The sequence below is a fragment of the Sinocyclocheilus grahami genome, unplaced genomic scaffold (genome assembly GCF_001515645.1).
Source record: "Sinocyclocheilus grahami isolate Dianchi unplaced genomic scaffold, SAMN03320097.WGS_v1.1 scaffold418.1, whole genome shotgun sequence".
Taxonomy (NCBI): domain Eukaryota; kingdom Metazoa; phylum Chordata; class Actinopteri; order Cypriniformes; family Cyprinidae; genus Sinocyclocheilus; species Sinocyclocheilus grahami.
In genome coordinates this window covers 1156565-1170218 of record NW_015505597.1, presented here as the reverse complement: position 1 = coordinate 1170218, position 13654 = coordinate 1156565, and the positions used below count along the sequence as shown (strand labels likewise).

The 13654-nt window shown below is 36.2% G+C and overlaps 1 protein-coding gene across 1 annotated transcript in view; it reads right to left on the bottom strand.

Annotated features, from left to right (window-relative positions):
• Window positions 1-8188, bottom strand: part of LOC107551222 (E3 ubiquitin-protein ligase TRIM71-like) — a 39963-nt gene extending 31775 nt beyond the window's left edge. Inside the window, exon 1 of the mRNA XM_016232761.1 lies at window positions 6668-8188. Within this exon, the coding sequence (XP_016088247.1) occupies window positions 6668-7378 (711 nt within the window). The 5' untranslated portion in view covers window positions 7379-8188. The remainder of the gene's footprint in view (window positions 1-6667) is intronic.
• Between the last annotated feature and the right edge of the window lie 5466 nt (window positions 8189-13654).

The window sequence follows — 13654 nt, the reverse complement described above, 5'->3', positions numbered from 1 at the left end:
GCAATAAGCATTATGCTTTGGTACTTTTAATATGAAAAAGTCTCAGATTTCAAATTTTGTCCATTGTACTGCAGTATTTAAACAATAAATGCTTTACGTTTTGGCGCTGTTTAATGTGAAGTGACATATCGCTGTAGCGTCTCAGATCAACAGACGCAGCAGCGCACATGAACTGATCATCTCTCCCACATTAATACCAGTTTCAGCACAAAATAAACATGACTAAACATCTGAAGGTAAGTTAAAAGAAAGAGTACAACTTTACAATCCCTATCCCGTCTCATGTAATCACTCAATAAGTGTTTCAGCCACGCAAAGACGTCAATATAATGGCTTCTAAACAATGTCACGTAATGTCAAATTTACCTCAGAAAAAACATATTCGGTGCCCACAAACTCATTATTCAGATATATTCAAATAAACTGTAGAGAGGGGCATTTTGCTTAATATATACACACCATATAACATTCATTATAATTTTTACTGTTCTTGGGGCAGATTTTTTTAATTACTGTTGAATTACAATAACAACTATTTGGGACAAGTATTTGCACATACTGACATCACCTTTTATTAAAACATTTCTCAAACTCACTGATGCAACTTCATTCTTGAAGTGAACTTTTGCCTGTATACCAGTGATTAGACTCTCAGTTTGTAGACGGCCATCTTAAACAATACTACCTCTGAGATGGCCAGGGAGGGTGTGATGCTTCACATCCAATATGCGACTGAAGCCATAGGAGACATTTAAATGTCTATGAAATTTAACGTGTTTACCTTTAAACACTTACTTCAGAGTGAGCTATATTTGGATATTACAGAGTTAGATTTAATAGCAACTATATATTTAAACCCAAACAGTGATTTTGATAATCTGGGTTATTTTCGATATTTAGGTTTTAGATAGTTGGTTGCTTCATTAAGTAGCCAGATTGGGTGGCAAGTAAAAAAAATTATAACAATAAAAATTATACGTTCACAATTTTAATCAAAAATTATCAGAATGAAATACAAATAAAAAAACTCTTACAACTGACAAATTGTAATTTTCTTTTCTCCATTTTTAATCTGAGATTAATGAAAATGCTCACAGTTTTTCCAGATAAGAGACCTTATTGATGTAAACACATTCATTCAGAGTCATTTATGTCTTAAGTGAATGTAAACGAATGAGCCAAAAAAAAAAGACTATTCAATCTGGGCATTAGGCTTGCAGTGTAAATGCAGCCTAATAGACCAGTCCTTTATGCAACAAAAAGAGTCGATAGTGCAAACTGTGGACAGTGCATGAATAATGCAAAGGCAATTACTTTCAAAAAAAGAGATGGACACCATTAGTCCTTCCATTAATTAAAGAGGAGAACATGAGGATTATAGGTTAGGTTTCAGTGTGTTCAGGCTTATGAGCACAAAACGTTTAACATCTGCAGACTTACAATCCAAAAAAAAAAGCTTTTCTATTTCATTGTTTAAATGGGTTTAAGCAAAAGAGCAGATGCCATGAAGACTGAAAGTGCTGTTCAATGTAAACTCAAACACTTGGGGCTGGATGTTACTACTGTTGACCTTTCACCAGAAGGATTTCTTTACCTCAAACACACGCACAGAAAAACAGGAATGTAAAAAGCATCTAATGAGCGGATCAGTTCACTTCAACCAAACCAACCCAACCAGATAGAGATGTAGACAATGATTGAGAACCCCACTGGTCTCCCAGGTGGCTTCTGGGAACTGATGTCATAGCATTCCACAGACACAGCCTCCAAGCAAGAGCTTCCTGTTCCCCCCCTACTGAGGTTCAACTCCACTTCTCTATAGAAATCATTTCATATTTATCCACCACACACACACACACACACTTCTCATTGTTCTTCCATAAAACACAGAACCTAAGCATCTATGAAGCCAGCAACATGACATAAATCTATAGCTTAAATCTAATATTTACAGTTCAATACTTTGTCCTAGGAGAATATACTTCTGGAAATTATTCCCCGAGCTCACTTTATGCTCAGAAGGCTACTAATATAACAATGACTTGTCATCTTATTAGTCACCAGTTAGGCATTAAATCACAGGTTAATTTGTTCATAATGTCAGTGGAACACGCATAAGCTATGCTGTTAATGACAGTAGCTCTGAAAAACATGAGGGCTCGGTGAAACCAGAGTCCTCCTGTGTGCATGCCAGTATGGAGGCTGATAGATGGTGTAGTGTGTTTCTGGCTACTCCAGTGCAGTGCATTGTGGACTATATGTGAGGTATGCAGGATGAGCCCTCACAGCGCACAGCTGATACCACTAGCATGACAACACGTTCTGCATTCAGAAATTAACACGCCCAATGTACTATTAAAAACTCCCTGCACATGGACAAAATGTGCATAAGGAATGTAAGGAATTTATGTAGGTTTATTTTGCAGACAAATCAGAAAGAAAATGTGAAAACAAAAAAAAAAAGCTACATAATGAAATATTTTCGATGAGAAACATCGCATATTTAATAATAATAATTAAAGCATGTTTTTTTTAAAGAAAATTACTGATGGTTAAATTGTTATTCAAACTATATACACATGATATATACTAATAACACTGACTGTTAAATGAATAAACTATATTATGTAAGAGTATACATGTGAGTCCTGTTTTGTTTAAAGCATGTCTTTATTATATAAAATGTTTTACACATCACTATTATAGCCTACCTTTATTGAAAATGCCTTTATTCATATTAGCTCAATTAAAAATGCGAAAAAGCCATTTTAAATTACTCCACACTTTCAATAAGTATGTTTCTCAGTGAATTATCTTTGACAGCACTAGGACTCAACTAGCTCAACAATCAGGCTACATGAAACAGTGCAAAGGCCACAAGTAAAAACACAATGAGATATTATATACTATAGGTCTGTGACGTTCATGCAGCACTGGGCAACAACATTGCTCAAACAGAGAATAGGGCTGGACAATAACTCCATATCAATATGTATCGCGATATAATTTTTTTCAATAACGGTGATATGATTTTTAAACACATTTCCGATATTTCGATATACATTACCAGTGTTTCCCATACATTGATTTATTTGTGGTGTTTGATTTAGTTGAATAAACATGAGCACTGCACGTTTCAAAATCAGAATGCGGCACGGGTGTTTTATATGAATGTATCTCTGAAGAGAACCGACTGTCTTCCAAAAAGTTTCGATGGCATTTTCATTTGATCTGATAAAGTAGCGTTCATGCGTGCAGCTGCTTTGATTACAGTTGTTACTGGAGAAACCGCTAATTTTACCACTCTAAAAGCGCCTCCTGCTGGCAGAGAATTAGTTTGCATTTTCAATAACAAGCCCGTCTCCAGCAACATGTTTTTGTTGTTGCTCAATTTTTTTGTTTTCTGCAGCAACTCAGAGCACTTTTCATATTCTTTATCCTGGCTGAAGCACATTTGTTTCAATCTATAAGAATAATCAGCCTACACTACCAGTCTAAAGGGTTTGAACTGTAAGAATTTTTTTTTTAAGAACTCTTCTGCTCACCAAGTCTGCATTTATTTGATCCAAAGTAGAGCAAAACAGTAAAGCTTTGAATTATTTTTTACTATTTAAAATAACTGCTTTCTATTTGAAAGCAGTTATTTTAAATCTTCAGAAATCATTCTAATATGCTAATTTGCTGAATATCAATATTTTTTTCAGGACTCTTTGATGGACAGAAAGATCCAAAGATCAGCTTTTATCTGAAATAAAAAGCTTTTATAACATCATACACTATTCCATTCAAAAGCTTGGAGTCAGTATATTTTTGGGGGGGGAAAGAAATTATAGAAATATTATTTAGCGCTGAAATTTTATTTTATTTATAATACGTTTATTTAGCAAGGATGCTTTAAAAGAACACTTCACTATTTTTGAAAATAGGCTCATTTTCCAACTCCCCTAGAGTTAAACAGTTGAGTTTTACCGTTTTCGAATCCATTCAGCCGATCTCCGGGTCTGGCGGTAGCACTTTTAGCTGTAGCTTAGCATAGATCATTGAATCTGATTAGACCGTTAGCATCTCGCGCTAAAATGACAAAAGAGTTTCTATATTTTTCTTATTTATGGAAATGAAAAATAGGCTTATTGGAAGTTACCTAGCTGGGGACTATTTTCAGGTGCTGCGTAATATCATTGCGCCTGCTGCACCCATGGTACGGCAGCAAAGTTCCTTGATTATTACGCCGGAATGAGAGTATAGCTCCTAGCCATATCGGCTTAGAAAATCACAACTTTTCAATTTCCGTGGGTCTTAGTACACGATGTAACTACAGAAGAGTCAAGTTTTAAATAGGAAAAATATCGAAACGCTTTGGTCATTTTTGAGCGAGATGCTAACGGTCTAATCAGATTCAATGATCTATGCTAAGCTACAGCTAAAAGTGCTACCGCCAGACCCGGAGATCGGCTGAATGGATTCGAAAACGGTAAAACTCAACTGTTTAACTCTAGGGGAGTTGGAAAACGAGCCTATTTTCAAAAATAGTGGAGTGTTCCTTTAAATTGATCAAAAAGATTATAATGTTACTAAAGATTTCTATTTCAGATGAATGCCGTTCTTCTGAACTCTCTATTCATCAAAGAAACTTGAAAAAAAATCTACTCAACTGTTTTCAACAATAATAAATGTTTTTGAGCAGCAAATCAGAATATTAGAATGATTTCTGAAGGATCGTGTGACTGGAGTAATGATGCTGAAAATTCAGCTTTGAAATCAGAGGAATAAATTACATTTTAAAATATTTTCAAATAGAAAACAGTTATTTTAAATAGAAAAAAATATTTCAATATTTTTTCAAATATTTTGCTGTATTTTGGATCAAATAAATTCAGGCTTGGTGAGCAGAAGAGAATTCTTAAAAAAAAAACATTAAAAATCTTACTGTTCAAAAACTTTTGACTGGTAGTGTATGTCAGCCTGTAGTTTGATATAAGGTGATTATTAATGTGTACTCGATTATTAATGTACATAATATTTGTGCTGGTTTTTTTTCTTAAATATTATATAGTTTTATAGGAGGAGGTTTCATAGACTTGGAAAATTCATTTTTCAGAAGTTTGTAGTTACAGACATCTGTTGTAGGTGTTCTTGGCAGTTTTTATGAGGCTTTTTTTTTTTTTTTAAATAGTGTTCATATCGATATTGGAATTATATCGTATCGACCGAAATTAAGAAACATATCGTGATATAAATTTTGGCCATATCGTCCAGCCCTAACAGAGAACACCATGCCCCAGAAAAAAAAAAAAAAAAACTTCTGAAGCAGCAGTGAGAGCTCTCACATCAATCTAGAAAACATATGGACACCTGAAGCTACACGCAGCTGCCCCGCATATTGCATTGGAATCCATAACACTGGTAAAAAGAAAAAAAAAGTGCTGATTCCTCGAAAAGCATCAAGACAGTGAGATCAAAGTCTGAGAGACTAACTTCCAACAGGAAAAAGGCCTGTTATTTAAAACCCTCAAACAGATGAACGGTCAGGAATTCTTGAAATGACACAAGCACTTATCAAAAACAGATATGAACCATTTGAAGCAATGCATAAAGATGATCAGTGTTTACAGCTATATTCACAATTGTAAACTTCAGTCTTCGTGATTTTCAGTACTTAAGACCTTAAACCCTACTCATAAATTTGAGATCATTTAGAGGAGAAAATAATATAATAAATATAATAGCATAAATACAATAAATTATAAAAATGATAAAACAAAGAATTAACTAATAATTTCAATCAATAATTTAAAGTAACTTGTTCATAACATTTTAAATACACAACATTAGGGCTGGACAATAATTCAATATCAATATGTATCGCGATATAATTTTTTTTCAATAACGGTGATATGATTTTTTTCATAGAGTTGGCAAATTAATTTTTCATAAGTTTGTAGGTACAGACATCTGTTGTGGCCGTTCTTGGCCGTTTTTATGAGGCTTTTTTAATAGTGTTCATATCGATATCGGAATTATATCGTATCGACCGAAATGAAGAAATATATCGTGATATAAATTTTGGCCATATCGTCCAGCCCTACACAACATAATATTTTGTTATACACCAAATGATTATTTTACTACAGACTGAAAAAAGCAGAAATTATGATATTTAAAAACTACAATTAAATTAAATTGACATGCATACTAGGATTCTTTATCTGAGGTAAAAACAACCACCACCACATTAGCAGATCTCTATAATACATTATAGCACCCCAAAACAGACTAGCACCCAATATAGAAATTAAAGATGACATATCCGCCCAGAGTAGTGGTCGACCAATATGGGGTTTCCATTCGTCCATACCATAAAATGATTACATATGGTCCCCTAAATCATGAATACATGGTTACATCCTTGACCATGAAGTTGTGCATCTGTGACAACTTTTTTTGTTGGTCTGACTGTAAACGAGGCTAGTATTTAGCAGATGCTTTTATCCAGAGTAATGTACATACACTTATTACAGTTGCAGTGAAAGCGTGGACACAACAGTAATGGTCTTGGATGAGGTTCGAACCTACAACCTTTCAGCAGCCAGCTCAGATTTAACCACTAGATTGTAACAGTGAAACCTGTCATGCACTAAACAAATGAATCTCTGGAGACAAAACTCACCGCGTTATCATGCTGCTGGCAGAAGAAGTCCATCCTATCCTGGAAAACATTCAGCATGGAGAAGCTGCTGTGGAAGGACTGGGAGATGTTGATCGGGATGTTGGAGTTGTTGGTGCGGTTGGCCAGGTGTAAACTCTCGATGAAGTGGTCTTTGGTGAGTCGGACCCTCTGGTGGGCCCTGACGCAGTTATCGCAAAGGTACTCCTGGCAGTCCAGGCAGTGGGAGGTAGCGGGGTTGCCCTCATCACAAGAGCTGCACTGAGGGTTTGAGAGGTGATGGGGTCTCAGAAGACCACCGTGATGGACCACCGATGAAGGCCGACCGTTCTTGCCCTGTTCCTCAGCGGAGACCACCACATCCAGCAGGTTGCTGAAGAGAAAGTTGGAGGAAGGCAGCGCATCCACGCCTGATTCCGACAGAGACACTTTTTGGTCGCATGTGGGGCATCTGAGCTTCAGAGGGTCACCTGGGCTCCTGTGGCCCTCCAGGCATTGCCTGCAAAAGGCGTGCAAACAGGGCAAGACGTGCAGCCTCCTGGTGGATGAGGTAGATGAGGAGTTGGAGGTCTGGGAGGACGAGGAGGAGGTAGATGAATTGGAGGAGATCGGAGCAGAGCAGCCGCACAGCTCCTTGCACAGCGGACATGTTTGCAGGTCGGAGTCTGGGAAAGACGCCATTTGCGCAGAGGACCACAAAATAACTTCACACATAAAGACGCGTTAAGATGCTTCCGAAATGGCCCCCTGATCAACTCGAGCAAATGATGCAGATCATAGATTTGGCATGCTGCATTCAACGTTACTTGATATATACATTCCCGTTTAATGAGTTTAGATTGAATCGGGCTGTCTGCTTTGGTTATTATCGATCGATATTCGCTGGGCAAACTCTTTACGCAACTTCTCGAGTGCGCGTTTGGAAACCAATTGTCATTTTGAGGCCTTATAATCCCTCGCTATGGGGCATTAACATTGTTGCGAAACATGAAATCCGCTGTGAGGTCCCTGCTCCGATCCTCCCCCACCGCCGCATGACGCGAGGGGCCAAACGCGCTCGATACGGTGTCACTTGTTTCCTTCCCAAGCGCAAATATGTCCGTTTTCCATGAACGCGCTTTAGTCTACCATCTGCGCGTTATTATTCTCAATACGCGCTTGCGCGAGCCGCAAATAAATTATTCAAAGTGTGTCCCATGTAGCTCGTTAGCACGCAGCGCAGCGTCCCTCACGATCCTGTTACTGTGGTGAGGCTGAAAAGCCCCTTTAACTTCCCTCAGTCCGGTTACAGTAACACTTTGGCGAGGGGTAACGTTATAAAGTAACCATTCAACCCTTCGTTTCCACTGGTTCCCGAGTTTCAGCTGCCCATATTCGTCTCGCGTTTACAGCGCAAAACAAACGCTCTCTCCGCGCGCCTCTTCAATCCGCATTCATTCTCACTGGCAATGACGCTCGCGCGGACTACAATTCTACAGCGCGAGACCATCAAGCGAACGCGTCCATACTACAAAAAAAGCCTAGAGCGCGCTTCCGCCTGAGAACACTCTAGAAGGGCGGGGCTTATCTGACGAGGGGGCGGGGTTAGGCAGGGCATTCACTTTAAAGTAGTACATATTCAGTATATATATATATATATATATGCAGCTGGGTAGATTACTTACAAATTGTAGTCTGTTATTGATTCCAAATTACATCCCAAAAGTTGTAGTTAATAACGTAATCTGTTACGTTACACATTTTAGGTAATATAATCTATTCATTGACTAAAATATATTCTATTCATTGTAATTAACAATATGAATTAAACATTACATTGCATCAAGGTTTCCCAAACTGGGGTCCATAAAGGTATACTGCTGCAGGAGAAAGAAACTAGTTTAGAAAGGAACATTTAAAAAATGACAAGGAGTAATTAGGGAGAATCGATTTTGAATAATTTATTGGAATTGTGTGAATAATATGTAATCAATATTAGGGGTATTTTAAAATGTAATTTATTTTTTATTGTTTTTGGATTTTTGTATTTCTTTTATTTTACTGCAGTCATGTTTGTCATCCCATATGTCTTGCTCCTTGGCTTTAAAATTTGGTCATCCTTTCTTACCTAAATATCCTTTAACTGTTTGATTCTTGGTATAAATAAATTAATATGGGTCCAATTGATCTTGTTAATCTGAAGGCGTGGTCAAATACATTAAATTTTTCTATATTTAAATTGTTTAATTTTTTGTCTTATTAGTTATAACATTACTAGCATACTTTTTTATTTTTCTATTTTTGTTTTTGTGTGTTTATTATTGATTAGATTCCCAACAGGAATTACAATTCAATACTAGGGCTGCCATATATACTTCAGACTGAAAACATGATACTGAGCAGCATAATGTTCTTTAAAAGGAACACTAATCTGGTTTGGTGTCAGTGAAGGGGTGATTGAGCACTATTGATGGGGCCGTGGGTGTACGCAAGACAAAAAAGGTTGCTAAACATGTTCTAGGACATGAAGGTCCCTTTGTATACCATTATTTCCCATGAATTCTCCCAGCCATCATCTTTCAACAGTACATGCTAATTTCCCTCCACACCTGAACCTATGAAATCAATCTCAACCTTTTTGTAATCAATACTACCCCTCCTGAGGGCCCCTCCTGTAATAGATAGCTACCACATGTAGGACTGGCTTTTGTGCACGTTTATGGGCACTTAGGATGGGGTGCTGGGGTGGCTCTTGTGACAAGGGAGGGAGCTTCTCGGTGGGGCTTAGGCTCCAGATGCAGGCTGCCCAATAAAGCAGTGGGATGCCAAGCTGAAAGACAGGGCTTTGGGAGGGACCCTTTGACCCCATTATTATGGCTGGGATTAGGGGTAGTGGAGGCTGCCCACACTCGGCTGCAGAGCTCTGGCCATCCCAAGGACATTCCATTGATCTACATGAGGAAAAAGCCAGAAAGGGGGTAGGGTGAAGGCAGAGGCTCAGCAAAACCAAGCAAAGCAAGGAAGGGTCATGTCACATGGTGGAAATGACCACAGGCAATGTGCACAAGGGTTGTGCGTACGTGCGAGAGTGGCTCTGTGTAATGAAGCGCTCGTGCTTTCTCAAGCCCAGGAAGTAGCTAGTCCTTTTAACTGTCACTCACAGTCAACATGTTTTGATTAAACTCCTATTAGTGTGTTCTCAGCTATCAGGGAACATCAGAACTTGATGGAGAACATTCACAAACAACGTTTGTTTAATATGCTGTATATATAACTTTATGTAATCGTTAGCAAACCGTTCTTAGAATATATTTTTGTTAACTGGGATGTGGCTCAAGGAAACTCTCTGTATGTGATTTGTCCATTTTTGATTGACTTTATGTGCTTAAACCTCAACAATGCAATTGATAGATTGCTTATCAGCAGGGGTTTCCTGCAGGCCTGTCTTCTAATCACAGGATTACATTTATATCCACTTACTGAACAAAGACTCTTGCCCTGTCATACCCTGTCGTATCACTAATTGATAATTAGTCTTGCTTAGCTTGTGAACATCTTTAAGATAGCTTTCACTTTAATTGCTATGCAATACACACTGCTGAAAATACATGGAATATTGGCAGAAAAAAATATATATTATTGCATATATTCATCTATTTCATTCGTGTGACTTTTCCACTCATCCAATCATTTGTAGAATAAAGTAATGGCACTAAATACAAAACCCCAATAACCTTACAAAACAAACCCTACCTGTCTAACATTCATTGACATTTTAGGGTCAAGGTTAGGGTCAAACGTTTGGAATAATTAAGATTTGTTGTTGTTGTTTTTTGAAAGAAGTCTCATGGGCACAAAGGCTGCTTTACTAAAATACACTAAAACAGTAATGCTGTGAAATCGTATCATAATTTAAGCTGTTTTCAAATGTTAAAAAGTCATTTATTCCGGTGATGGCAAAGCAGAATATTCAGCAGCCGTTATCCCAGTCTTTAGTTTCATTCAGAAATCATTTAACATGCTAATTGGGTGCTCAAAAACTATTCCAAACTTTTGACCCTAACCTTGACCCTAAAATGTCAATGGATGTTAGACATATATATATATATATATAATTTTCAATTCAGCAAGAATCTGTTCATTATTAATTTTGACAGTCTCTCCCATTTACAGAGATGGATTGTGGGTTAAATATCTAAGTCCATCTATGTTAAATTCAAGGAACAATGTTAACGATCAGCATTTTTCTTGGTGTATTTACCAACATTACTTTGCCCCGTTGGTGGTCATAAATATGGTGAATGATTAGAGAAGAAGTCATGTGACTGGAACAGATGAATAGAGAAAACTACTGAATGTCTTTCACTCATTTACAGGTTAAAACCTCAGTCAGATACAAAACAAAAGATAGTAAAAATGTGGCATATACATGATGCAAAATGATAGATATTTAGTATTAATAGTTATCAAAAGCTAATTGTAAAAGTTGACTAGATTTATATAGCAGTAGCATCTTGGTTTGTGTTGGTTTGATTCTTCAAAGAAGATATTTGTGTTCTCTCCTTCTCTTTAGAGTTCTTCTCGTATTCTGATGAGGGGGTTTCTTAAAGTTCACTAATGAAGGAAATGAAGAATGTCTGTCAGAGTTCCTGTGGCTGACCCATTTATTACCCTTATGGGATGTGGTTGTATATGAAGATGTCAAACATAATCATAAATGACACATCGTGGATATAATTTTTCATGGTCTGACAGTGGCTCAGGAGGGCAAATGGGATCTTTTAGTTCATGGTGTAACCTAAACAATTTCCTTTGAGATGCATTAACAAAACATAGGGCCGAATGCATAGAAACACCATTTAAAAGCTATTGCTTTTACTTACTTACGCTATGTAACCAGTTATTTGTTCACATCCCCAACAACAATGGCTGATCAGTAGATATTCAAGTAGTTTCATTATAATGATAATTGATTATAGGCTTCAGGCAGGGTTTTTGATGTACAGTATGAGTAAAATGAGAAGAAAGAAAATCCTCCCTGCCCACAGAGAAGCAAATATGTCTGACTGCTCTGTGACCTGCTTGCTGATAGCCCCTGTCTCCATCCTGCGTGTGTAAATCTGTCTCAAAGCAGACAGTAGAGGGGGGCAGAGCACGAACAGACTCACAGGTAATGTTTGAAAGGGCTGAGATAATGCTCAAAAATGTGAGGGGGCCTGCAAGTTCAGCATAATATGACATCTGCACAACCAGTCAAAGTTTGACGTGAGATTTTAAAAAAAATCTTGCTTTAAAAGAGTCTCTTGTGCTCACCAAGTCTGCATTTATTTAATGAAAAATACAGTAAAAAAATACAATACAAAATAAAACTGTTCTTTTCAACTTTCCATTCATTAAAAAAATATCCATCCACAAAAATATTAAGCAGAGAAACAGCTGTCAACATTGACAATAATAATAACAATTTCATGAATAATAATTGATAATAAATGGGCATATTGATGTTTTTGTGAATGTGTAGATAATATAGATTTTGTTACAGTCTAATCTAGTATGGTGAAAACTATTTGCTATGATGGCACACTAACAGATAAAAACCCGTTTAAGACAGAAAAGACTACACACTAGGCATATGCTTGCTTACACATAAAAAAGGAGTCATATTTTTTATTTCATAGACGTCGTCATTATTGTAATTAACCCTAATTATTCCTTTAAAATAGTCCTTCTGGCTATTCTACGGATCATCCAGTAGACTACAAACTTGGAAAAAAAAAACATTTTATCTACTATAAACAATGTGTTGCCATAATATTAGTATTATCAGAATCAGAAGAGCTTTATTACCAAGTATGTTTACACACACAAGGAATTTGACTTGACGACAGGAGCTTCCAGTGTAGAAGAAAGTACAAACATAGTGTAGACATACATGATAGTGTAGACATACATAGGAATAAAACAGTAGGGATGTAATATAAAACTAATATAATAAAAAAAAAATAGAAAAATTGAATAATGTACTATATACAGAATAGAAGTATAGGAAAAAATGTAATTGTTTAGGTAAATGTACAGATATGTTTATTAGTGTGCAGATAGATATGTTATTTACAAAGTGTGCAGTTTAATATAAATATACTATGTAAGTTGTGATGGACGATGTATAATTATGAAAGGACAATTATAATTATACAGCTTCATATACGACACAAATGAATTATTATCATTATATTATCATTTATTCATTCATTCCTGTTAGAGTGGAAAATCCAAACAGGTACATATTAACAATGTATACAATAGTGACTGGTACATTTTGAACCATTGTTTAAATTTTTGTGGTTACAAAGTTTTAATATTTTCTTCATATTCACAGATATCAGAGTATAAACCTTTGAAACACAACAGCAGCAAACAACATGGATACACTGTACACTACATCTGAAGACAGACTAGCATTTAGGATTGCTAATGTACAAACACTACACTGGAAGAGAAGACTTTCAGATTTTCAAAGAACACTTTTCCAATTCTTAATACATATATACTCAGCATTTAGACAAAATCTTTTGTCCAAACACATCTGAATTTTGATTGTGCATTTTAGATTTTGGCAGTTGGTATTAGAGTTTACAGGTATTCAATGTTTATCTCCTGACAGTCAGGAACATTTGGCTTTTGAAATGATAAAGACGACTCAAGCAGTTACTCTAATGGAGCATCATTCTAACACCACTCTGAAAACCAGAAGCAATCAAAAATGTGTAATTAAAAACCCAAAGTTGCATATTAAACTTCCAAAACATGATTATAATTACTGCATTATAAATCTCTGATATGGTGCAACTAGCAACTGATCGTTTTAAGGCAAAAAGGAGCCTTATCAGAATTTCCAAGAGCTGTTTTTATATTAGATGGAGACATGATACTTATTAAAAAAAATTATATATATATATATATATATATATATATATATATATATATATATATATATATATATATATATAT